The sequence below is a fragment of the Marmota flaviventris genome, chromosome 3 (genome assembly GCF_047511675.1).
Source record: "Marmota flaviventris isolate mMarFla1 chromosome 3, mMarFla1.hap1, whole genome shotgun sequence".
In the NCBI taxonomy this organism is placed as follows: Eukaryota; Metazoa; Chordata; class Mammalia; order Rodentia; family Sciuridae; genus Marmota; species Marmota flaviventris.
Window position 1 is genome coordinate 79,692,677 of NC_092500.1, and position 27,609 is coordinate 79,720,285.

The window sequence follows — 27,609 nt, forward strand, 5'->3', positions numbered from 1 at the left end:
AAAGTGGGGGGAAAAAAACAACAACAACAACCTGGATTGTGATGGGTTGGGTTACCGTGTGAGAAGGGCACGCGGGAGTTGGTGGATAGACAGGATGTCAAAATTGGACTTCATTAAACGACTCATTCAAACTAAATCTTTGCTGACGTAGAGGAGGATTAAAAGATAAAAACTCAATTTAAAACAAAATTCAGCAAACATGGGGTTAGTATAACTTCAGTCTGGTGCTTACAAGACCACCTTCTCGGTCACCTCAAGCCAGAACCTGGGCACAGGTGTGAGGATTTTGCAAAGCAGTTTTAAAACTATTTTTCGACGCCAAGTCGTGATCCCTAAGAACTTTGGGACTGCAAAGCACGTCACGCAGCCTAGTTTTCTCCCCCTGTTGCTAACCTTTCCGCCTTTCCCATCCTGCCACTCCCCCTTCGCAGTCGCCTCCAGCCAGGAGGCGTTTGTTTACGTGACGTCCGCCGTAGTAAGCCGTCCCCGCCCTCGTTTCCCTCAGGCCGCCTCGTTTCCCGCGCCGCGGTACTTCTCCCCTTAAAAGGACAATAGAGGCCCCGGGAGCGCGCGCGGCCGCCCGGCCTTCTCCCCTCCCAGTCCGCGACGCGCGCGCGCCCGTATGCAAATAAGTTCGATTCAAGAGAATTTTGTACCGGGAGCCGCGCGTGCGCAGAGGGAAAGAGGAATCTACACCTTCCCGTCCGGCGGTAGCAACTGCAGAACTGCAGGAGACAATCTTTCTAGACAAGGCAGTTGAGGAGGGAGCGCTTGGAGGGGGTTGGCCTGGTGTGCACTCCGCACCTCGGGGACGCTATTGCGCGTGGATCGGCAGTTTTGGGAAGGTGAGTGACTCTGATCATTACTCTGGTGCAAAACTGTCTCACAGGCTTTGATTTCAGAGTGTTTTTTTTTCCTCTTTCACCTCACCCACCTCCCCCCAGCCCTCACACACACACACACACACACACACACACACACGCACACACAAACACAGGAAGTTTTGTCTTGGAGATGGCATTGCTGGGAGCGCTGTTTTTGTGATTTCCAGACCCCGGAGTCTTTTGTGTGTACATGTTTAACGTGTACTTAATAATTGGGGAGGGTATTTGAGGTAAACCGAAAGTCGGGGGCCGGGGGAAGTGAGTGGATCCTGGAAATGACTGAGGAGTCGCGGAGTTGAGGGATCCACGTTGAAGGTGACAATGACTTTTCGCAGCCGCAGTGTTCCCTAGCGAAAGGGAACCCGGTGGCTGGAAGGCCCGGGAGGAAAATGACTTGCTGGCAGTCGCGGGGCCGCCCGGGGTCGTGCGTCCGCGTGGGCGCGAACCCGAGGAGGGTCGGGCGCCGTTGTGAAACCTCGTTCTGTAGTTTGATCGCAGCTCCCTGCGCGTGTTTTGATAGGGTGGACAATAAACGCCATCGCTCGAAAACTAAGTTGCCATCTCCTTTCCGAGCTGGCGGCGCTAGGGGGTTTAAATCGGCCTTCGGTGGTCAGCGCCGGGTTTCTCGGGAGCGCACGCGGCGTGGCGTTGTTTGCCGAACTCCGGGGGGATGCGGATGCGACAATGAGAGCAACACGCGGTCGCTTAAAAACAGCCTGGCTTCCACACGCCTGCTGTCCGCGGACCGCGCCCAACAGCCGCTGGTGGCCGAGGTGTCTTTGCAGCCCGAAGTTTTGCTCCCCATTTATTCACCTGTAGCGTAGGTGTGGGCGCTACGCGAGGGCTTCCCATTCGGAGGGTGACCGCCTGCGGTTTAAGATGGCCAGTTAAGCTAAGTTCCTGGGGGATGGAGGCAGTGGCGCTGTCTGCGCTGCGGGAGCGAGCGAACTCCGGAGGGCACCGCTTTTTGTGCTCAACATGACAGACCACGTGCTTCGGGCAGCAATCCTGCTCTGGGTCTGAATGTCCAGCTCCTTGTGAGCTGTGGGATGCGGTCGCTGTCGGGCGGTCCGGCCGGCAGGACAATGTGATTCGCTGATGATGGCGTCCTGCCAGTTTAAAAAGCAGAGTGAAAGTCGCCAACTCTCAGCCTGTGCGGGGCGGGCAATCCGGGCGTTTCTCATCAAGGACACTGCAAAACTTTGATTAAATGGGCTCGTTGCCGAGGGGAGGACGGGAGGACGGGGCTCCGGACCCTCGGGACGCGGGTCGGGACCCTTCCCGGAGGTGCTCGTCAAGTGTCTTGCCCCTGAGAAACACTCCGACATCCTTGATGCTGCACGTAGGCAGCGCCGGGCTGGACAGAAAACAAAGAGCTGCATGTGCCCGTGCGGGCCCCGCGGCGCTCGGGGCGACGGCCGGGCGGAGGGCCATGCGGGCCAGGGGCCCCGAAGTTTGGGCGAGTGTCGGGAGGGGCTTTTGTCCCTCAGGCCCTCGTGGGGAAACTTTGGCGGCGCGACTTGTGCTAGGTGCCATGCTGGTGCGCAGGGAGGCGGCGTGCTTCCCTGCTCCGGGCGCGCGGGTGAGGCGACCGAGTCGGGCCCCCAGCGCTTCAGCCCAGGCTCCGGGGGCCGCGGCCGGTGAGGGTCGAGGAGAGCTAGACTCGGACTTTTCGGGCCGTTACTGGTGGCCCGGGAGTCTGCGTCTGGGAGGTCTGTGGATTCGCCTTTGAAGTCGAACTGTTGCCATGTTTGAATTACGTCAGGGCAAAGCCATGAGGAGGAACAAGCCCCGGCAGCGCGGCGTGCGGGAGGCGCGGCCTGCGGGAGGCGCCGGGCGGGCGCGGGGGCCCGTTGTTCCCACTCAGGTGAGGGAGGCGACTGCGGGGGATGCGGTTCACCTCCCGCTGCCCTCGCCCTGGCGAGCCGCTCTTCACAGGAACTTTCTTTCTTCCCGACCCGTGATGTCTTATTTACCAACAAATCCACCAGGGAGCATTTCTATTTGCCGCCTGGTGTCTCTCTCCGCGGTCGCCGCGTGTCGAGGGGACGCGCAGTTTGGGGAGGGGCGAGACCCCGGGAGAGCACGCCGGAGGCATTTTGCTGCTTTCGGGGAAACGGGCGAGTGCCGCTAGCCCCTCCTCCACGCGAGCGTCCTCGCACGTCCAGGGGCCGTACCCGGACGACACCCGAAAAGCCCCGTGGGGAACTTTCGGGGCTCCTGGTTGCCCTGCTGAGGGAAGCCAGGTCTGTGGGCGAATCGTGCGTGCCAGCAGGCTTTGTGTGCTTTGGTGTGGGAGGGGGAAACCGGGAAGGGCAGGTTTGTTTTGGTTGGGGTGGGTTTCTTGGAGTGGGAAGGTGGTGCGGAGTTTGTGCTGGTAACTATGACCCCAGTCAGTTTCTTTGTTTTTATTTTCTCCTTCTAACCTTCCATTTACTGCGGGCACTCAGAAGAGGAGGAATTACTGTTTAGCCAAACAGGGACCCTGTTACAGTTTTATCCCAGCATTGGTTTTCCCTTGCTGACGTTGTCCCAAGGAAGTTTAAAGACAACTTTTTTCTTTTTCTTTTAATAATTAAAATGAATTTGACCTTATCATTAAAAGTACACTGAAAGCACCTGTTTTGGAATTGCTAGTTTGCCAGACTTGAAAAGCCCTTTAATAATTGATGTTGCAGAACTGAACACATTTAGTTGCCCAGCCTTAAGTCTGGGAGTTTCTGATGAGGTTCCGGAGCAAGGGCTAATGGCATTTTATGTGATGATTTTGGGAGAGGGGATCTTTTTTGGCCTAGGTGTGTGCGACTCAAGTATTCAAATGCATTATCTTAGCATGACCTTGAGGAAACAAACGTTAAGGGGGTTGGGCTTTTCAGAGATATTATAAGGGGCTGGTGAGGAAGCTGCTCCGGAAGATGACACTGGTAATGGCTAGCTAGCTTGACCCTTCTAGTTTCTCCCTAGTTCCTGTGAACTGGGGTTGACCTTCTGGTTACAACCCCTCCTTGGTGTTTTTTTTTTTTTTTTTTTTTTTTGTGGGGGGGGTATGTGGCCTCAGGCATAGCTCAAAAAATTATACTGGTTTGACACATGGATGCTTCTTTGGTATTTGGGGTTTGCCTGCAGTCTAGACATTCGATAAGCAGCACCATATCTGTTGCTTCTTTGCTTCTTTCGTGATTTCTACTGTTCTAATCCGTTTAAGGGTTAGTTTAGAAATGGTTATGACTGGAAATAATGTCCTTAAATGTTTTGCACATACACACCAAAAATTCCATAAAAATTGAAAACCAGTTTTTCTTTTCATTGTTTAAAGAACACATTTCCTCCTAAGTTTTGGATGACCAAATTACAAATACTGAAAGGCAACCAGTATCAGTACATTTCTGAAGTGAATAGGAAGAGCCAGGTCATGAAAATGAAAAACCTTGAACATAGTAAATTTTGGTTTTCCTTCAGGCTATTATTTTTCATGTATTTAAAATGCCTGAGAGGTGTTTTGCACATAGATTGAGATTGTTTTTCTTAGTTCTTCATATCTCAGTTACTGGTAGATTTTCTGTATCCTGGGAAATTTTAAATACCATAGAACTTAATGCTTTCATTCTAATAATCAGATGGTGTATATAACAAAAGATTTGGTTTATCAAGGGGAATTAGGGTGGGAAAGACAGACAGGGACTCCACTACCTTCTGTTGGTATTTTGTGGGAGATTGGAGATGAAAAGTCAATGGGTAGAATATTCTAGAATCTTGATGGACAACAGGCTCTAAGGCTGCTGTTTCACAGTATTCTTTTTTATTTTTATGTATCTGAAATCTGTATGGTCAAGTTCTTTTGTCCCCTCCATTCCCTGTGCCCCACTGTATTAATTAGGTCTTGGGAAAATATTTGACCCTGAGCTCAGACTCAGGAACATTTCTGTCAGCAACATAATTTGAGTGTGATTTTTTTCCTTGTAAAATAAACTGAAGCTTATTTGAAACCCAAACCAACTTTATAAGGCTGTTATGAGGACAGTTAATTACTTTACCATTGCAGGCACATAGGTTGCTTTAGAGATATGTCATTTTCTATTAACTTCAGAGATGGTAGGAATATAATTGAGAAGAAAGGGAACATGTTTTTTACAGCGCACTTGGGTTAGTGGTTCAGAAGTTTCTGGATCTGAGATCGGATAGCCTAGTTTCCAAAGCTGTGATCATCCATCATCCATCTCAGAGTTACTTTGTGGTCCAGTTTTCTCATCTGTGAAATGGCAGTCGAATCTATCTCATGGAGTTGTAAATTATTAAGCAAGTGATATGGTTAATAAATACTGGCTGCTCTTATCCTCACAACATTGGTAAGCAGACATTTTACATAAGATAAAACTGAGACCTTTGTCAATTACCTTGCCCAGAGAAACATTTAGTAAATGTTGAATGGAAAGAGTGAATGTTTGGCCCCTTCCCCCACTTTCAGAAACCGGTTCTGGGAAGACACTGCCTTCAACTCCTGGTTGCCTTTCCAATTCTGATTGAACCATTTTACATCAGAAAGCCCTCTCTAGACCTAGAAAAGGCCACTTTTCTTTCTTGCTGATTTCCCTTGTCCACAGGAATGTCTTGTATTTTTGACATTTAGTTTTGATTCTGTGGGGATTTTTATTGTCTTGGTTCTCCAGTGTTTCTTTTAATTGTATATGTAACTAAAATTTTTTGTACTATGGAAATAATCTGGAAATCTAGTCCAAAAGACAGGTTCTTGTTTTCAATGTAAGGAGGTTTTCTTCTTGCATCAGTGATATTAAAGTTCTAGGTATATTTGCTATTATATATTCAAGTATGAAAGTTGCAACTAGGCTAAATTAATTCACTTCTAATGTTGTATTTAGTTGTTTCCACCTATTGGTTATTGTAATTTGGTTAATGTTAGTCTATGCTGAATTGCAGTAGTTCTCATTTTCCCCCACATTAGTCTGCTAATCTCCCCACACTCCCATTAGAAATAAGCATGAAATCTTTTTCCTACCAGTTTTGAAAATTGTTTACCATTCATTCTTCTCTTCAGTAATTCATTCAATTTACATTTCCAGGAAATCTATTTTATTTTTTAGTTTTCGGCAGACACATCTTTTGTGTGTATGTGGTGCTGAGGATCCAACCCGGGCCACACACATGCCAGGCGAGCGCGCTACCACTTGAGCCACATCCCCAGCCCCTCCTGGGAATCTTTAAACCCCACAATTTATAGACCAAAGGTTAAAGAAAAGGAACTCATTTTAAAACATTAGTTTTTTAAAAATTTTTCTTCCCATATTTATTGTGATCACCATTTCTTAATCTGTATCCTTCAGATTCATCTTGGCTATCCTCTCTTTGGGTAATTAGCAAATTCCTTGTGTACTGTGTACAGTTAGCACCTGGTTGTAATGTTAAGACTTTGTGCCCTGCCACAGTTTACTATTGAGCAGAGTAGGTAATACAAATAAACAAGTAAGTGATATATTGTTTGGGCAGGTGTTCTAAAGTGGGTATGGAATAGTTTTGTAAAAATTATTAAAGAATTATTTTTTAAATTTGGTACCAGGGATTGAACTCAGGGGCACTTGACCACTGAGCCACATCCCCAGCCCTATTGTATTTTATTTGGAGACGGGGTCTCACCATTGCTTGAAGCTGGCAATCCTCCTGTCTCAGCCCCTGGAGCTGCTGGGATTACAGGCATACACCTGGGTAGAATTCTTAAAATAATTTCCCAGGTTTAGGGAATGGGAAGGATACCATCTCATACTGAGTAACAGAATGGCTAGTTGTTAAAATTGGTCTGATACTCACAGAATATAAGAGTTCCAACCTGGGAGCAGCTAGTAGGCAGGACTAGATCCTGAAGAGCTTTGAAATCTTTGCCAAGGAGGTTAGATATTATCCTAAAGGCAGGGTTGATACTGTGGAAGGGAAGATTTAAATTTGAGTTTTAGGAAGATAGTACCTGTTGGAAGGATGTAGAGAATTCAGTTATGAGGTCCTAACAGGAGACCAAGCACCAAGATGAAGGACAAACAGGCAGTAGGGATGGAGAGGAGGATATGAGAAGGGAAGAAGCAGATCTCTAAAGGATCTCATAGATCTCTTGATGGGGGATCCTGGAGAGAATGAGAAGGAAGAGACTGGTTAACTTCAGATTTGTGTGTGTGTAACTGTGGGTAATAACCAAGACAGGTAAACACAGGAAGAAAAGATTTAGAAGGGTAAGTTATGTAACCAGTTTAAAAGGGCATATAAGGATTAAAATTGACCAATTGGCTCTATTGAGCTACAGCAAAAATAAGAGGTTGAAGCAGGACATGAATATTGGGAAATTACCATTAAGGGTGTTGGTAACTTCCAGAGAGTGGATGCCCCAAACAGAAAGCAAAATGATATCTGAAATGTTAGAGGACAGAAAAGGGAAAGATTCATGTATCAAAAGAACTGTCAGAACTGAGCGTAAAGTACCACTTCTTGTTGTTACTTTAAAGATATTCAAGAGTTAGAATTTATCACTATTTTATAGATGAGGAAGCAGAAGTGTCAGAAAGGTTAGGGAAATTTACCGAGGTTTGGGTTAGATCAGGTCTGTGTTTACCATAACCCCTTTCTTTTTTCTTTTTTCTTGTCCTGGGGATTGAACTCAGGGCCTACTGAGCTAACCCCTGGCCCTTCATTTTTTATTTTGAGATGGGGTCTTTCTGTGTTACCCAGGCTGGCCTCAAATTTGAGATTCTTCTGCCTCAGGCTATTGAGTAGCTGGGATTACAGGTACATACCACTATGGATGGCCCACATCCATTTTCTTAACATTTTTATCAAGCCTGAAAATGAAAAACATCTTCATAAGAAAGGACTATGGGCCTATTATGACTGTAAAGTCTCCTTAAAAAGATCAAGTTCCTCTTTTCCTGCAGGCCTAGACTTAAAACCTTAAAATAGGGAGAACTTTCATTTAATTTGTTGGATATATCCTGGTAAAGACAGAATTTACATTTCTGTAATGTGCAAGTCTTAAATTCAAGGGAAAAAATCGTGAACACAAGCACTTGTATTTTCTTATACTTGTTTCACAGCAGCATCCTTGGAAAGTAGAAGTGAGATTTTTTATCCTAATATACAAAGAGGCAAATAAAATTAAAAGTTACTTCCTATTAAGTTGTAAAGACAGAACCCAAATAGATATCAAGTTGACTCATAGTACTTTTTTCATTGCTCACTATAGTTAACATTTTGTAACTGATAATCATCCCTTAAAAGCAAATAAAGACTCTCAACCCCTTCAACTTCCTTATCCTCTGGAATCACTCTTAATGTAGAATTGGGATAACTAGTATTTTTTTATACTATCTAAAGTCTGGATTTGTGATTTTTATTTTCAATCTGTGCTGCTTTAGCTGAAGGCTTGTTTTTAGTTTGGACCCCTTTTCTGTAGGATAAGTTTTAGGCTCCTCAGCCAATTATGGATCCTGTAGACAGCCACAGTTATAAATGTTTTTCCATATTTTATAAGAGACAGGGTATGTGTGTGTGTAAAAGCTGTTGGCAAGCAAGTGGGGGTCCAACACCCCTTTTTCATTTCTTCCAGGCAGATTTAAATTTTATCTCTTAAGTGATTAAATTCAGAACCTTTAAAGCTGGGACATAATGCTGGTATCTGGAAGCAGGTAAGAGGAAATAATAATGTTTTATTGTTCCATGGCTCCCTTAAGCGCTGATGAAATATGTTTCATTGTTGGTGAATACTACAACCAAGTGGCCTAGCAGCGGGAGAATACAAAGCGCTTAGTCCTGTTGACCCTTTGTGAAGAGTGTTGCTCTAGTTACACTGTTAGTGTTTACTGGATCCTGTATTTACAGATGATTAAAGATAGTATACGATTGACTAAAATGGTGGCATAACCCATTACAGCAACTCTAGTATCCCACAGCATGTGATCAACAGGGTTTTTTTTTTTTTTTTTTTAATGCTTATTTTTCTTCCTTTCCCATCATCCTGTCATTTAAAGCTTGGCTCTAAAAGAAATGCATCTCTTTCACTTCAAAGTTGTCTTTGGTTGCTTGGTTCCTTTTGTCTTTGTTCATCGCTGCTTCCTTCCCATTTTACAAATCTTTTGCTTGTCTCCTCTGGGCAGTTTCCTTCCCATTCTGCTGTTGTCTATTCTGATTTCACTAGTCCATTCTGTAATCTGTCCCGTGTAATGTATTTTCTAACATGTATCTCTCCATCTGTAGATCTTTGAGGAAGTTTATTTAAGCCCTCTGGGCTTCTGTCAGTTTCCTCTTTTAGTTAAATGAAGGTGTGTGATGATAACCAGAGTTATGGGGGAGTGATGCTCTTGATTTAAAAAAGATAGCTGTATAGAAGGGAGCAAAGTGAAAGTAAGCTGCCTTCATTCATGCTCATTCAGAGGCAACTACTGTTTACTATGAAGTTCTCACTTTTAAAACATTCTGTGCTCGTTATTTAGAACAAGATATTTTGGACATAAGGAATGAAACAGTTTTTTATAGTACTAGTCTGATAATCTATGGACATTAGGTCATTTCAAATGTTTGTGTGTGTGTTTGTTTAGGTCTAGGTTGTTGATTTTTAGAAAGAAAACATGATGACTAGAAGCTATAAGGTTTTAGTTTATTGTAATCTAAGAATATTTTCACTTGGGAGGTTGGTTGCTTTCCTAATTTGTGCCTATCAGAATTTCAGTTCCCAAGATGGCATGGACAAGTTGTGAAATTAACTGTTGATTTACCACCTTTGGCTACTTCTCTTAGTTTTCTTCCATAAAGTCCATCCAGGGGAATGTTTGAGTTTTGAAAGGTATGTTTGAATGTAAAACAGTCAGAAGTACAACTCTAGAAAGTGGAATTGGGAAGTTACTGTATTGGAGAAACTATTGGTATCCTTTAAAGCCATAAACAATCAATTAAGGTGAGTCTAACAGATGTTACATTTATAATAAGAACTCTCTCCATTTACCTAAGTATTAAATTAACAAGCTTGTAAGATTAAAAAGAGATAAAAAATGCTGGACAGAAGTAATTTCTTCAACTTTTCACCCAATTCCATGCTAAAAAGGATATTAAAACTGAAATTTGCATTTCAGTATTAGTATTTGGTATTAATATTTTTAAAAGGTCATCTTCAACATTATCAGAAAACTTAAATGGTCTTACTACAATATTGACTTACAGTAGAAATTCTTTTTCCATACTATTTATGTTATACACAGTGAACTTAAGTGTGTTAAATTAGGTAAAATATTAGACATTATCTCATCATCTTTGGCTTCACAGTCTCATTCAAATTGACCCTTTACATCTTTGATATATATAGGGTGCTCTTATTCTTTTCTTTTTCTTTTTAATATTTATTTTTTAGGTGTAGATGGACACAACACAATGCCTTTATTTTTATGTGGTGCCAAGGATTGAACCCTGGTCCTGCTCTACCACTGAGCCACAATCCCAGCCCCTCTTTATCCTTTTCTTGACTCATCAACACCAACATTACATTCCCCATGTTTTCATTGAGGTGATCATTAGATTTATATGAAACTCAACAGTAGGTAGAAAAATCCCCAACAGATGTTTAGAATTAATTTTTGTATTTTGAAATGTCACTTTTTGGTCTCTTTGATATTTTGTTTGTATAGTTAGTTATTTCTTACCACTTTTGCTGATTTATTTGAAATTTGGGAGGTTCACTTAAATTGACAGAACTAAAATTTTAGGGTAGCTGATTTGTTTTTAACTGTTACAGTAATTCTAAAAATTTGAGTGTTTAGTCAATAGTAGCTAAGGAAATATGTCATGAATGTACTTTGTCAAATATTTATCAAAGGTAAAGTGTTATACAAATGACAGCTTTTAAAATAATTTATATTTGTGGTGCTGGGGACTGAACCAAGGAGTGCTTTACCACTGAACGACAGTCCCCAGTCTCTTTATTTTTGAGGCAGGGTCTCATTAAAGATCTCAGGCAGTTCTTGAACCTGTGATCCTCACAAGTAGCTGGAAATTATGCATTTGTGCCACTGCATTTGGCAAATGACAGCATATTAACAAAAGTTTAGTCATGAGGCCCTAAGCAACTTAGCAAGACCCTGTCTCAAAAAATGAAAAGGACTACAGATGTGGCTTTATAATTGAGCACCCCTGGGTTCAATCCCTGGTTAAAATTCTTAAAAAAGCCACATTTATTGAGTATTCTCTGATACTAGTGCTATCATAGATGCTGAGGTTATGAAGATGATAAAGACAGGAGAATTCCCAACTCATTTAAGTGTATCTTTAAGAAAGAGGCTTATAATAAATTTACATGCCATAAACTTCACATCATAATGTATGCAATTTGGTGGCCTTTAGTATGTTGACCAAGTTCTGCAGTCATCATTGCTATTTAACTTTGGAAGACAAATTTTTATAATATTTTAAGTCCTCCCTTATTTTTGGGTTTATCACAAAGCTTAATTTTCTTCTGTTCTCCCTAAATGCACCCTTAAAGGTAAGATTATGTAGAGTCTGCCTTCCACTGTAATTGTTCATCAGTTAGGAAGTGGATGGTATTTGCCTCCATCTATTAAAACAGTGCTGAAAGGTGTGATGCTTTTAACCCAGAATAGATTTAAAAGGTGCAAAGAATTTAATAGCTAACTTGTTATTTGAACAAATAAGATAGATTGTTGTGGAGGAATTATTTACTATTTCACAAGTGTAGGACTAGGAAAGAGTTCGAGAGAACTATCATACCATTTCAAATAACAAATGACATTTAAAATCAAATTATGCCACACCAGCTCTCTACTTTCTCAAAAATATTCAGAAACTTGGCTTCAGAAGCCATTTTATGTCCTTACTTTTACTCCAGAAATTTGGTAAGGATGTTTTTGGTAGGGATGTTTGTTTGGGGATTTAACTCAAGGCTTTTACACTGAGCTGCATGTTAAGCAAGCACTCTACCAACTAAGCTTTATCTCCAGCCTTTAGCCCTTTTAATTTTTTGAGACTGGGCTTTGCTCTTACATAGCCTTGAACTTGCAATCCTCCTATCTCACCCTTCCGGAGTCTCTGGGATTACAGATAGATATGTCTTACCATGCCCAGTTTGTTTTAAAACATGAGTGAGCATTGACTTAAATTTTTTTTCCAGTTAACATTAGGGCTCCCCAAACCTGAAGAATGGTTAAACACCAACTATTGCTTACCTGGGTTGCTGTAAACAAAGCCCAAAATGAAACCCCTGTGTATTTGCTGCAGATTCCCAGGTGCCTCTAAAGTGCAGAAATAAGCTCAGAAAAAACCTTAATAGCTTTATTAAAAGTAGTCATCCTTTAAAAGGTTCATGTGCCTCAGTGGTAGAGTGCCTGCCTCAGTGATAGAGAACCTGCCTCATGTGTGAGGCATTGGGTTCCATCCTCAACACCACATAAAAAAATAAAAATAAAAATAAAGGTATTATGTTCATCTACAATTAAATATATTTTAAAAAAGTAAAAAAAAAAAAAAAAAAGGTTCATGTGCAACTTGGATGTTGTATCAGAGCAAGTGTCTGCCATCCCACTCCATTTCTCACTGAACACTGACTGGAAAATGGTGAAGCCTAGGGTTTAGATTCCCCTCATGTTCAGGCAGAATTTTTTTTTTTTTTTTGGCAGTTGGGGGTACCTAGGATTGAACCCAGGAGCCCTTAACCACTGATCCACATTCCCCAGTGCTTGCATTTGTCTATCTGTCTGTCTATCTATCTATCTATTTATTTTTTAGTTGTAGTTGGACACAATATCTATATTTATTTTTATGTGGTGCTGAGGATTGAACCCAGGACCTCAAACGTACTAGGCGAGCGCGCTACCGCTAAGCCACAACCCCCCCCCCCCCACAGCTCTTTTTATTTTTAATTTTGGTCTTGCTAAGTTGTTTAGGGATTCTGTCAGAAAAGTTTCATTAGGACAAAAGTAAGGTCATAGAGCTATGTAAAGAGGAATTATGAGTCCTAAGGTATCAAGCTGTTTCCTGATGTTTAGGAAGAATATTCCTCAAATGAAGAATGAAATGTCTTGCCAGGGACTAGTGACTAAGTTTGGTCCCCACCAACAAAAAATCACTTAAGATGAACACTGGATTCACATTAGCTGTTGGTTAAAAAGAAAGCCTCAGTCATAACATTCTGTTAGCTTTCCATTGTGATAACTGGGACAAACTCTGGCTTCTTGGCCAAATCCAGCTTTAATGAAGGCAGTTAAAACTTAGAGATGATTTGAGTGCTGCATAGTTTTGCTCTCATGTTTATTTGGGAGGTAAAGAAAGAGATTGTGAGGGTGGGGATTGGGGAATCTGATTGGGGAATCTATCTGTTATAATAGGATTTGTGTATTAATGGAATGAACTGCTCATTTTTTTGCTGTATGTACTTCCTTTGTCCTTGCTGAGGAGAGAGGCTGAAGTTTCCTAGAGCTATTGATGATTGTAAGAGGAACTGTGGACTTTTGACCTCAGAGGCAGGGTGTTAGGGAGTTTGGAGATCACAGGATGTTTCTAGGACAGAATCTGTATTACAGTTTACTTTAAAATAGGAATATACAAATTAAAACATTAACTTCTACTTTCCTGTTCTATAGTCCTGTCATTTGATATTGCTTTTTCTTTTCTTTCTTTTTTTAATATTACTTTTTCCAAAGCAACACATGACCATTTTTTGGGGAGGACCTTTTCTTTTTCAGTTCTCATGTAGGTTGCTTTGTTAGATTGAAAAAGATATATGACCCAAACTTTTTCTTACTATGTAGAGGGTACTTTCTTTTTCATTAAAAAAAAAAATCCCCAAGCATTGAACTAAAATGATTATGATAAGAATATTATGCTATCTTGTTTTAACAATTCTTTTTTTTTTTTTAAGAGAGAGAGAATTTTTTAATATTTATTTTTTAGTTTTTTCCGGCGGACACAACATCTTTGTTTGTATGTGGTGCTGAGGATTTAACCCGGGCCACACGCATGCCAGGGGAGCGTGCTATCGCTTGAGCCACATCCCCAGCCCTTTTAACAATTCTTATAGGTAACTTAGTTTAGGCTTAATCATTGAAATGCATAAGTGGTCTTCTGTTTTGCCTCATCCCACTCTTTTGGCTGCATCTTCACCAGTAAAACATCAAAAAGGAACATGTGGTTAACAATAAATCTGTTTAAAAGGGAAGTTTCAGCTTTTAGCCAATTATTTTCTAATAAAAGTCTTTTAAGCTATTTTTAAAAACATTGTAAAACCAGCTGACCACTGTGGCTCACACCTGTAATCCCAGCAGCTCAGGAAGCTGAGGGAGGAGGATCACAAATTGGAAGTCAGCCTGGGCATCTTGGATGCTATCTTAAAATAAAAAAAGAAAAGAACGGGTACCTAGCTCAGTGGTAAACCATCCCTAGATTCAGTGTCCAGTACCCTCCCCACCAAAACAAAACAGAAAGAATGGATGGTATTCTGTGGTTATACCTCCTAGAACTATGATAATTATCTGTTCATGCTTTGTATGATGCTTTTGTGATCATCAGTTGGACCCTTGCACATACACTAACATAACCTCTGCACTTGCCCATTGGGGTTTAGTTTCTATATTCATTACCTTTTCATCACTTTTCTTAGTCTAGGTGTGCTGGTTTGGTTTGGATATTCCAAATTCTAAGATATACATTTTTGTATCCAGGCCTAGAGATGTTTTCATCCTTCCTTGATATTGAGATTATTTTGACCAGGAGAATTATATTTTATTTCATTCTGTATTTCTGAACATTTGCTTCTCACTATTCACTGCTCTAGCACAAAGCCTCATAGAATACTTCCAAAAACTTTATGAGGAGCAGAGCAATGGTCAGGCAATATGAGCTCATTGTTAATTTGAATTAATGATTAATAGAATTATTATTTTTTTCAGTACTGGTGATTGTACCCAAGGCCTTGCACATGCTAGACAAGTGCTCTACCTCTGAACTACACCCCCAGCATGGATTTTTTTTAATTATTTATAAATTCTAAGCTTAGATTTCTGTGAAGCTTTCATTTTCCTTTCAGCAGTTATAATTCAGGGCCAACATTGACTGCTTAGAACTTCCCATTTTTTATAGAAGAAATCCCCCCTAATTTCCCATAGAGCAAAGTGATGTGGGTTGATGCATAGTGTGCTATTTTAGTTTGAAGTAGTGGTCATGGTAAATGCACAAAATTTCCCCAGAGGGAAATCCCATTAATTACAAAGGTGCAGAATACTAAGGTGAATCTTAAATTTTAGGATGCATCCTTGATTGTGATTTTTGTCATTTTGTAGGATTTGTGGTGGCCTTTTTTTTTTTTTGCTTTAAAACTTGATTTAAGAAAAAAAAAAAAAAGGGCTGGGGATGTGGCTCAAGCAGTAGCGCGCTCGCCTGGCATGCATGCGGCCCGGGTTCGATCCTCAGCACCACATACAAACAAAGATGTTGTGTTCCCCGAAAACTAAAAAATAAATATTAAAAAATTCTCTCTCTCTCTCTAAAAAAAAAAAAAAAAAATGCTCTCCTTTTCCATTTTTGGAATAATGAGTATTGGCTAGGCTAGGAGGTAGAAACCTCCCAAACGGACTATTTTGTGGTTTTATACACTTGCCATGGTAGTGTCAAAAATGATGATAGATGCAGAAGTGCTTTCCCAGAGCAGGCCTCTTCACCTTGGTCATGAAACACCCAAGTTGCTTGGGGGTGGGATGGAACAACAAAAATCTTAATGTTTTCTTTTTCCTTTTTTGGTACTAGGGATTGAACCCAGGGAGTTCTGACCACAGAGCCATATCCCCAGGTCCCCCACTTCTTTTTTTTTTTTGAAATAGGGTCTCTCTAAGTTGCTAAGGGTCTCCTTGCTAAATTGTTGAAGCTAGCTTTGAACTTAGGATCCTTTTGCCTCAGCCTCCCAAATCAGTGGGATTATAGGTTTGCACCACCATGCCTGTCTTAATGTTTTCTTCTTATATCCCTCAACAAAGCTGTGTCAATTCCCTTGACTTTATAGGCTTTTGCCCAGAAGAAAAGATGTTTGGTTTTCACAAGCCAAAGATGTACCGAAGTATAGAAGGTTGCTGTATTTGCAGAGCTAAGTCCTCCAGTTCTCGATTCACTGATAGTAAACGTTATGAAAAGGACTTCCAGAGCTGTTTTGGGTAAGATCAGTTGATGTTTGTACCATTTTAAATAATTCAGATCATTTATATTCTAATCTAGGCTATTTAAGGTTTCTCTTCTTAAAATAAATGAAACAATGCTGACAGCCTAATTTTTTTTTTCATATTACTAGGAGCTAACAACCAAATTGTGAGCCCCTTATAGTTCTAATTAGACAAACCCTTTTGTTATCTTCATAGTTCTAATTAGACAAACCCTTTTGTTATCTTCATGATATAAAGAGATTTTTAAAGATTATCTTTATTCTCTTATTAATAGTGGTTCTTAGTATTTCATACTGTAATCTAACTTAACAGAGGAAGATGATGATAAAATTTTCTGCCCTGAAACCTGCTCAGGGTATATGTATGGTTTTGTTTCATAATTATATTCCTCATTTATGGCAATAAACCTTTGCTTAATAAGATGAAACTATTTTTTTAAAATATTTTTTTTAGTTCTAGATGGACACAGTACCTTTATTTATTTGTTTCTATTTTTATGTGGTGCCGGGGATGGAACCCAGTGCCTTACACATGCTAGTCAAGTGCTCTACCACTGAGCCACAACCCTGGCCCCAATAAGATGAAACTTATTCTCCAACAAACACTGGATAAAAGTGTTTGTTATATTTCAAATTTTTTTTAAAAAATATTTTTTTAATTGTAGATGGACACGACATTTATTTATTTTTATGTGGTGCCGAGGATTGAACCCAGCATCTCACACATGGAAGGCACGCGCTCTATATCATTGAGCCACAACCCCAGCTCCTTTTATTTCAATTTTTGAGACATGGTCTCTACAAGTTGCTGAGGCTGAACTTGAATTCGTGATTCTCTCATCTCCGAGTTGCTGGGGTTACAGGTGTGTGCCACTGTACCTGGCTTAAAATGTTTAATGTTGAACAATTTCCCATATTCAAAATGAATTTGTTTTTGTGTTACAGCTTAAAAATATTTGACAACTAGTCCTATAGATTTTTCTCACTATACAGATTAAAAAATCACTTTAAAAATTACAATACATCTTTTTTTTGTTGTGAAATTGGAACATCATGATACATTATTTTACTTAAAATGTGGCATTTTATTGCTTAATGCAATATCTACATATTTCAAGAATGACAGCATTGCTTAAAACCATGGTGATCAGGCTCTCTTCTAGATCGTAAGTCTTATTATTTTGTTTTAAAAATATTTAAAATTGTTACTGATTTATTTCTTCTTATTTTAAAATTACCAAATTGGAGTATGTAGACTTGTTTCATTGCCTCTATAGAAGTTAATTATATTTCTGAAATATGTCCCTGAAACAAAGGACTAGGCAATCTACAATGATTAGAAATTGCATCTATAAGTCATAAATGAATTTTTTTTTTCCAGGAGAAATATATTTGTGTGTATCCTTTAAACTAAAGCGACTAATACAGGTTTTATTGTTTATCATCAGGTTGCATGAGACTCGTTCAGGAGACATCTGTAATGCCTGTGTTCTTCTTGTGAAAAGATGGAAGAAGTTACCAGCAGGTTCAAAAAAAAACTGGAATCATGTTAGTTCATCTGTTTTTATCAGTTATATCTCTATTATATTTAAAGTAACATGAATTTCTTTCTAATTTAAGAAGTAATATGCCTAGGATGGCAAAGTTTGAAGAATAAAAAATAACACTACTTGCTGCTCAGATATATAATCATTTACCATGTTGATATGTTTGGAACAGAATAGCCAGGTGTGGCATTTCATAAGGCAGTATCCAATTCACAGTGCATATTCACATATCTTAAGTACCCAGAGTTAGACATGGATTTTTTTTTTTTTTTTTAACTCTTAGAATAACATGTTTATTTGAATTCAGGTTGGTACTAATGAGCCATATAGGTTTTAGAATAACACCTGGGGTTTGGATCTTTTACCACTTACAGTAGTTGTGGACTTTAGGCAGGTTATATTTATTTACAAAGGGCAAAACAATTATCACACATAGCTAATGTGAGAACAATGAGATGGTATATAAAGTAAAGCATATAATAATCAGTTAGATTGAAGTTGTTTTTAATCTATTTAAATCTAGTTGTTCAAACTGGAAATTTTAGCCCTTTTATTTTCCCATGTCACCAGAACTTTTTTTTGTGAGTATGGTGCTGGGGATTGAACCCAGGGCCTTGTGCATGCGAGGCACATGTTATTACTCAAATATCTACCAACCCAATTTTTTTAGTTTTTGATAAATTAGAACAACACATTTAAATTTGTTTGGAGCCGCAGGGTCTGGCATACCCCAGGCAAGTGCTTTTTACTGTTGAGCTCCCCCTCAGCCCCAAGTCTTACTTAATATGATCTCTTTTCAGTTCCATGAAATTTCCACAAAGTATTGTTTTTAAGTAGACAAGCATTTTTTCTTTATCTTTTCCTCTATTATCCTTAGTCTGTCTTTTGATGACAATGTTAAATTATTGTGATAGATTTTTTTTGGATCTGTTAACCTTACTAAGTATGAATTTTTCTTAAATAGTTCATCTGGAGAAGATTAAAATTCTGATTTTGAAGATGGCAACCTTTTCTGTGTGTGGGGTGATACTAGGGATTGAACTCAGGGGGACTTGACCATTGAGTCCCCAGCGCTATTTTTTATTTTATTTAGAGATAGGGTCTCACTGAGCTGCTTAGCGCCTCGCTAAATTGCCGAGGCTGGCTTTGAACTCTTGATCCTCCTGCCTCCATCTCCCGAGCTGCTGGGATTATAGGTGTGTGCCACTGCGCACCACTCTTTTTTTTTTTTCTTTAAAACTTTGGTTTTTAAACTTTTTAAGTTGTAGATGGACATAATATCTTTATTTAGTATTTTTTAAGTGATGCTGGGGATCGAATCCAGTGCCTTATGTTTGCTACACAAGTGGTCTACCACTGAGCCACAACTGCAGCCTGACAACCTTCCTTTTTACATACATATCTGCAAGTAGTAAATGTGAATGAACACACAAGAAATAGTACCATAGTAGAACCATCGTGGATAGATCAATGGCCAGGCTAGATAGGGGAGCATGTATTGCCTTTGCATAATTGACCTCAGGAATTCAACTATATAGTGAAAAGAACATGAAGAACAGATTTGAAGACCTTGATTTCAGTCTTGTCTCCTCTCTAATCACCTTGATTATTTATTAGCTTAATGGAAAAACGCAAAATATATAATTTTCTTATTACCTTGATTTTCTTCAGACTAAAATTAGAGTAACAAAAAGAGCCTCTTTACTGCTTTGTGATAGAATTAGAAATAAATGAAAGCTGTTTACATTGTTATACATCATCCTGTAGAATTGATTCTTGATTCTTCTTCACCTAGTTGGGTCATCTAGTAATGATTAACCCATAACATAAATCTATTAAATCTTTTTTTCCCACAGACCCTGTGATTATTTCAAAAAAAGAATTTAAAAACAAACACCCAATAGATAAATAGTATTCTTTATATTGTGTGATGATGAAAGATGAATCCTCAGAAACATTTTGTAAAACTCTGGTTCTCAAATAGGCATGGGTCTGAACCAAAGGGATACATATAACTCTTCAATGGTATTAAATATTCAGTGTTTTCTTCCAGGTGGTAGACGCAAGGGCAGGACCTAGTCTAAAGACTACTTTGAAACCAAAGAAAGTAAAAACTCTATCTGGAAACAGGATAAAAAGCAACCAGATCAGTAAACTGCAGAAGGAATTTAAACGTCACAGTAAGTTTGATACTTGAACATTGGTACTGAGAGTAATTTTTCAGTTTTTATTTTTTTGATGGGGGTGGTATATCGTATGTGTGGACAATTTTTCCCCATATTTCTTAACTGACTTGGTAGAGATCTTTATTTTTATGAAATTTTAGATTTTGATCTTGAAAATACTTTACTGAGCCACTTCAGATTGTACTGCTTTGATGTCTCTTTATAAATATCTTAGTTTTCTAGAAGGTACATTTCTATTTTATGTATATTTGATTTTTATGCAAAAGGAAATTGAATTTAGGAGGTATGCAAAAAATATATACCATATTTTACTGTATAATTGTTGTAGGTTTCCTGGTGGTACCAGGGTTTGAACTCAGGGTCACTCAAAACCACTGAGCCACATCCCCAGCCCTGTTTTGTATTTTATTTAGAGACAGTGTCTCACTGAGTTGTTTAGGGCCTCGCTTTTGCTGAGGCTGGCTTTGAACTCATAATCATCCTGCCTTAGCCTCCTAAGCCACTGGGATTTTTTTTTTTTTTTAAAGAGAGTGAGAGAGAGAGAGAGAGAGAGAGAGAATTTTTTAATATTTGTTTTTTAGTTTTTGGCGGACACAACATCTTTGTATGTGGTGCTGAGGATCGAACCTGGGCCGCACGCATGCCTGGCGAGCGCGCTACCGCTTGAGCCACATCCCCCAGCCCGAGCCACTGGGATTATAAGTGTGTGCCACTGGCCTGTCCTGTTGCAGATTTTATGCCAATTTTTTTTTAGAACAGTAGAGTGTGGGGGGCTTTTATTTGTAGCTCAGTGGTATAGAGTGCTTACTTAGCAGGTGTGAGGTGCTGGGTTAGATCTTCAGCACCACATAAAAAAATAAGTAGGGGCTGGGATTGTGGCTCAGTGGTACAGTGCTTGCCTAGCATGTGTGAGGCACTGGGTTTGATCCCTAGCACCACATCAGCAAATTAAATAAACAAAATAAAGGTATTGTGTCCATCTACAACTTAACAAAAAAATTAAAAAAAAAAAAACAAAAAACCAGTGGAGTGTGACTATTATGTGCAGCTCTTTTTTTAAAAAAATTCTGCTGTTATTACTCAAATATCATTTATTATTGAACTTCTTTAGTGCAAGAGAAGGATGCTTGGAATGCTTGTGAATATACATTAAAACTGAGTAGTCCAAATCAACAAAGATCATTTCTTTGACAGTTTATTGAACATTTTTCTGGTCTGAAAAAACTAAAAACATTAGTTCTTCAGGATTTGTGCATTATAGTTGAAATATTACACTTGAAAATTTTACAAAATTTGCAAAATATGGACTTAAAAAATCTGTGTCCAAAGATTCTGCCATTTTATTATTGGGTTTGTTATCTGATGGTGCTGTCCTCAGTGACACTTGTTTAGTACTGCAGCACTTATGAGCTTGTACAGACAATTCTAGGCTTGGCTTGCAGTGTCCACAAGGACAAATGTGCATCCATATGCCACTGGTGAATAGTTTGCTGCTCTGTTTAATCTTTTAAGTGGCATGAAGAACAAGATTAATTATACCATGTGATGATTATGCAACAAAAGGTTATAAACCAATTTTTTGACTGAAAAATCAGAGTGCAACAATTATGCAGTAAAATATAGTAAGCCAGGCAAGGTACACAAGCCTTGTTCCCCCCTGGAAAATATCTGTTACTCACAAAATAACTGCTATTTGGGATATTGAGGCAAAAAAGGCCAGCCGGGGCAATTTAGTGAGATGCTGTCTCAAAATTAAAAGGATTAGGGGTGTGGATAATGATAGTGGGTCCCTGGGTTCAATCCCCAGTACTGCCTATATAAAAAAAAAAAAGGTATGTAAATAATTAGTGGACAATCTGAGAGCAAAGCCTGGATTCCTAGAAAGTAATTTTAGAAATTATAACCCACAAATTGAGTAATGCCTGTCTCCAGACTTTTAGGTTGAAAGTCACCTGTGTTGTGTGTGAGATTACTATAAGTATCACGTCTGAGGGATGGTATTATGGTGGCATAACTGAAAGACAGTTAAGTGTAAACTAGGAAAAGTACTGATTGAGGGAGAACTAATTTTTGACCACTTTTGTACACTTTACATCTCTATCGCTATTATTTCCATTTTATTACTTAGGATAGGAAGCACAGAGAGGCTATTTCTTGATCCAGGTCAGTTAGTAAGTAAGTGATTGAGGTGAGTTTGACTTACAGGTTTGTCTTAACATCAAAGTCCTGTGCTCCAAAGGGCAACTGTTTTTCCCTGGTAGCATAACAAGTGCTTCAGTACTTGATCTTTTCAGATCATTCTTAGTAGAGAGTGTTATACACAGTCTTCCTTTAGTTACTCTAATGATATATTTAATTTATGGTAGCTATTTTAATATATTAATAGTAAAACATTTAAGAAACATAACAGTATGTCTGTGTGTATGTGTTTTAATTATGTGTGTTCCTTTTTTTTTTTTTTTAAACCAATTGTCATCTACCTTCCAAAAATAAGAAGGTTTAATGTTGTTAACCCTCCATTCTGACTAGATGTTTTAATGAATATTTTGGAAATTGTAATATTCTTCTATCACTTGAAGGCAGAGGAATTGATTATTCACATGTATATTCTTAGCTCTTTTCCTTTAGTAATAGACAAAGTAATATTACTTTGATCTTACCTAAGGAAATATGTCCATTGTACCTTAAAGAGTTTTAAGATAAAGCTGGACTGTGTAGTGGTTGGAAACTGAAAGTAAATCCCTTTGATAAGGTGTGTGAATATTCACAACTCAAACTGAAATAGGTTTTTCTTAGGTATATTGTGAATTACTAGATCCTGTATACATCATAACAAGTTTGGAGACAGTACATCGTGTATGGTCTGTATACTCCCTTTAAAAAAAAAAAAAACAATACTGGGGATTGAACCCAGAGGCACTTCTACTGAGTACGACTCTAGCTCTTTTTAAAGACAGGATCCCACAACTTTCAATCCTTCTGCCTCAAACTTTCAATCCTCCTGCCTCAGCCTCCTGAGTCTCCGGGATTACAGGTGTGTGCCACTATGCCCAGAAAAACATTGTTATGTGGTGTACTGGAAAGGCATTGGACCTAGAGCTTAAAGATTTGGGCATTTTGGCCCATATCTGTAATCCTATAACTTGGGATGCTGAAGTAGGAGGATTGCAAGTTTGAGGCCAGCCTCAGTAACTTAGTGAGACTCTTTAAATTTAGAGCAATTTAGTGAGACCCTTTCTTGAAATACAAAATAAAATTAAAAAAAAAAAAAAAAAAAGGGCTGGGAGCAGCTTAAGAGGCTGAAGTAGGAGGATCATAAGTTGAAAGCCAGCCTCAGCAATTTAGTGAGGCCCTAAGAAACTCAGTAACACCTTGTCTCTAAATAAAATATAAAAAGGGCTAGGGATGTGATTCTGTGGTTGAGTGCCCTTGGGTTCAATCCTTGAAGGTCTGGGGATGTGGTTCAATGGTAAAGTACCCCTGGGTTCAATCTGCAGTACCAACTGAAAAGAAATTACAGTTCTTATCATTAAGCAATGGCTTGCTTTGGAGTCAATTAACATTTATCCACAATATTCTAATTGGAGAAATGGGGATAATTGCATTAAAAAAGGGTTTTGTAAGACACACAGTCTTAGCTTTCTTCTTTTGTGGTGCTGGGGATTTGAACCAAGGGCCTTGTGTATATGAGGCAAGCACTCTACCAACTGAGCTATATCTCCAGCCCATTCGCTATCTATTATTTGTTTATTTTTGGTATGGTGGATTGAACCCGGGGTGCTTTAACATTAAACTACATCCCCACTTTATATTTTGGGACAGTGTCTTGCTAATTTGCTGAGGCTGACTTGCAATTCTCAGAACTTGCAGTTCTCTGACTCTGCTCCTGTGTTGTTGGGATTTACAGGCATATGCCTGAGTAACACCTGACTTGGCTATTTTTTGGGAGGGTAGGGTACTAGATTGAATTCACAGGCGCTTAACCACTGAATCACATCCCTAACCTTTTTTTTTAATGAATTTTTAAAAATATTTTTTTAGTTGTCAATGGACCTTTATTTTTTTATTTACTTATATGTGGTGATGAGAATTGAACCCAGTGCCTCACACTCTGCCATTGCGCACAATCCCAGTACCCTCAGCCCTTTTCATTTATTTATTTATTTTTAAATTTTGAGACAGGGCTTTCTGTGGTCCTGACTCTGGTTTTTAACTTTGTGATCCTTGTCCATCAGCCTCTTGTTTAAAAAATATATATATTATTTTACTTGTAGATGGACATAATACCTTTATTTATCTATTTATTTATGTATATATATATAAAATTTATGGTGCTGGGGATCCGAACCCAGTGCTTCATGCATGCTAGATAAGCGCTCTACCATGAGCCACAGTCCCATCCCTTCAATCAGCCTCTTTGAGCCACTGGGATTATAGGCTTGCCACCACTATGCCTGGCTCGATATTCTTTTTATGGCATCCTTTTCAAAATCTACATTGATTTCTGATTGTGATAGAATAAATGTTCCCTAAAAAGTCTTTGAAGGTCCTATTTTAGTAAAAGCATATCAGTTTCTCAGTTTCTGTAGCACATAGTGGCTTTGCTTATTACCTTTACCTACCTTATGCTTTTTTTTTTTTTTTTTGGAGACAGGGTCTCAGTGTGTTGCTAAGGCTGGCCTTGAGCTCAGATCTTTCAACCTCAGCCTCCTGAGCAGCTGGGTTTATACAGGCGTATACCACTATTCCCAGCTAACCTCATGTTACCTTAATCACTCCTTTGTACCTTTTTAAATCTTACCTAATTTTAAAGACTTTTAAGATTGCAGTTATTTGAAGAATTTCCAGATTTACATTCTAGAAGAATTCTTCATTGCGTTCAAATGTACTTCCTAGAGTTTGAGATTAAACCATAAGAAATGGTTTCTATAGGTTAAAGAAAACAGGGTAATCCAGCCTATGTGGTGCATACCTGTAGATAGCCTCAGTCAGCTACCTGAGAGATTGAGAGGTAGGAGGATTGCAGGTTCAGCAGTTTAGCGAGGCCCTAAGCAATTTAGGGTCTATCTCAAAATTAAAAAAAAAAAAAGTTTAAAAATGGCAAATAACTGGATTTTCAAATGGTTTGAAGATGTTAAGCACCTCCTAGGACAGTGAGCTTTCCTCAGTAGTGTAGAGCTGACTACTAAGGTTAATTATGTGGAAAGTTTTTTTTTTTTAATATTTTTTAGATGTGGTTGGACACAATACCTTTATTTTATTTTAAATCTTTTTTTTTTTTTTAATATTCTTTTAGTTGTAGATGGACACAACATCTTTATTTTTACGTGGTGCAGAGGATCGAATTCAGGGCCTCACACCTACAAGGCAGGCACTCTACCACTGAGCCCCAGCCCACCTTATTTTTATTTATTTTTATGTGGTGCTGATGATCAAACCCAGGGACTTGCTATTGCTAGGCTGGTGCTCAAGAACTGAGCCACAACCCCAGCCCCATATTTGGAAAGTTTTTATTCTCCTGTACTTATTCCTTTGAAGCCTTCTGTCTTGAAGGAATTTGTTAGTTTTTTTTTTTTTAATGACCTTGAATGCTATTTACACTGGAAATAAATTAATGTATTAAAAACACTCATGGTACTTTTTAGATACATAATCTTATGCTATTTTATGTAAATGCTTATTAATACAAACTTGTGAGCTCTTTAGTATCCTTTATTCTTTTTCACTCATGTAGCATATAACAGGGTTTTGTACTTAATAAATGCTTAATAAATATTTGATTGGTTTTCTGAATTATAGAATTATTCTGTTCATTTGTCCTGGGAGCAGGGAGTTTTTAGTTTAGAGGTTGCATTAAATTTCACTCTTTATTATGATACTGGCTGTGATATAGCAGAACTATAGCCTTTTGTCATAGTGAGTATCAAACAAAAGATTTGTTTTCTGGCATGTTTATGTGACGACTTCTGAGGGCCAAAATATTGGTCAGGTTTAGTTCTGCATCTAATAAATTGCCTTTATTCCTTAGTAAATCAGAATCTATTGGTTTTCCCTAATAGGTAAAGTGTTTTTCTGTAGCTGATTTCTTTCTTCCTTCTTTTTTTTTCCCTCTTTCCTTTCCTTTCTCCTATTCTTCCAGGACTTACAGTAGGGTTTCACTGTGTTCAGATTTGGTAATTTCTGTTCTTTCTTCTGTTAACTGTTTAGGTTTCTTTGTCCTCTCCGTTGTTGAGCCTGTTTATACTGAGCCTATCCCTTGCCACTTTGCACAAGGGATTGAGCCCAGAGGAATTCTGTCTGAGCCACACCCCCAAACATTTTTTATGTTGATACAGGGTCACTTTAAGTTGCTGAGGCTTTCTTGACCTTGAGATCCTCCTGCCTCAGCCTCCACAGTACTAGGGTTATAGGTATGTGCCATTGGCCTGGCTTATGTTTTCATTTGTTTTAAACATTTCATGATTGCTTATTGAAGTGTTTTTTCTTATGGCTGCTTTAAAATCTTCATTAGAAGCCAGGTGCAGAGGTGCATGACTGTAATCCCAGCGGCTGGAGAGGCTGAGGCAGAAGGATCATGAGTTCAAACCCAGTCTCAGCAAAATCGAGGCTGCTAAGCAAGTCAGTGAGATCCTGTCTCAAAATATGAAATAGGGTGGGGATGTGGCTCCAGTGGCCCTGAGTTCAATCCCTGCCCCCCGCCCCAGAGGGGTGGGAATCTTCATCAGATAATTCTAACATTTATCTTTTTGGCATGTCTTTTCATTTGGTTGGAATCTTTGTGGGTTTTGGTATGATGTGATTTTTGGTTGAATCTTGGACATTTTCGGCTTATATTGTTAGACTTTGGATCTTATTTAAATTTTACCTTTTTTGGACACTTGCATCAGGGCAAGGGGGAAGGGGTGCTATCACCATGTTATTACTACTTTTTTTAGAAGTCAGATCCCTCAGTCACCATTGACAGGTGAGGGCAAAGATTCCTTGTTATTAGTGTGGGGAAGCGAAGCAGGATTTGTAGGACTTTCACATGGTAAGGTAGCTTTATTCTTAGTGAAAGTCCTGGCTCTTCACTGGGCTTCCTCTGGCACCTGGTGGAGATATTGGTGCCTCAAAGCAATTTAATGAAGGTGGAAATCTAGGTTCCCTCCTTAGTCTTTGCTTGGAGTGGAGGGCAATGGCCACCAGTGTGCTGCTGGAGGTAATCATTATTGTCTAATAAAAGAAAACTGTCTTAATTGCGTTTTTCCTCGTCCTTTGACTAGAGAAAGCTGGCTTTTATTGAACCCTTTGTTTTTTTTGGCGTGGGGGGCGGTTGGGGAGTCATCTGTGCATTTTGTTGTTTTTGGTTTGCTGAAGCTTCACTTCCAAATTTGAGGTGAAAAGAAAATCCAGTAAAAGTAGGTAATTCATGACTGTCATTCATTCCTTGGGCCCCAAGCTGCATATATGGTCATCACCTTTCAGAGTTTTAGGTTAGTTTTATATGTAATGCACAGGTTTTTAGTTCTATAAGCAGGAGGAACAGAGAAAAATACATGCATTCCATCTTCTTGGAAACAGACATTCTCTTAAAAATTATTGCAGTGCAAACATCTTTAAATATCTGTCTTTTTTTTACCTTCTTTTTGCCAATTTATTCAGTCTTAAGTCTCCATTATGTCCTTGATTTAGAATTTCTTGATTGTATGATAGTGTGAAAACAATATGCATTTAATAAAAGCAATACTTCAGATTTTGAATTTGAATCTTTTCTCAAGCTAGCTATGTATACAGTATGATTCCCTTAAAATGCTGGG

The 27,609-nt window shown here is 39.1% G+C and overlaps 1 protein-coding gene across 2 annotated transcripts in view; it reads left to right on the plus strand.

Moving 5' to 3' along the window:
• The first annotated feature begins 691 nt into the window (after positions 1 to 691).
• The window catches only part of Sinhcaf (SIN3-HDAC complex associated factor), a 35,090-nt gene continuing 8,172 nt past the window's right edge, over positions 692 to 27,609 (plus strand). The window contains exons 1-4 of one of the 2 annotated variants that reach the window (XM_027934148.2): positions 692 to 845; positions 15,928 to 16,075; positions 17,529 to 17,628; positions 19,681 to 19,807. In XM_027934148.2, coding sequence (XP_027789949.1) covers positions 15,948 to 16,075; positions 17,529 to 17,628; positions 19,681 to 19,807 — 355 coding nt within the window. In that variant the 5' untranslated portion in view covers positions 692 to 845; positions 15,928 to 15,947. Of the gene's footprint in view, positions 846 to 3,080; positions 3,131 to 15,927; positions 16,076 to 17,528; positions 17,629 to 19,680; positions 19,808 to 27,609 lie in introns of those variants that run through there. The other variant, XM_071610003.1, reaches the window with a different exon arrangement.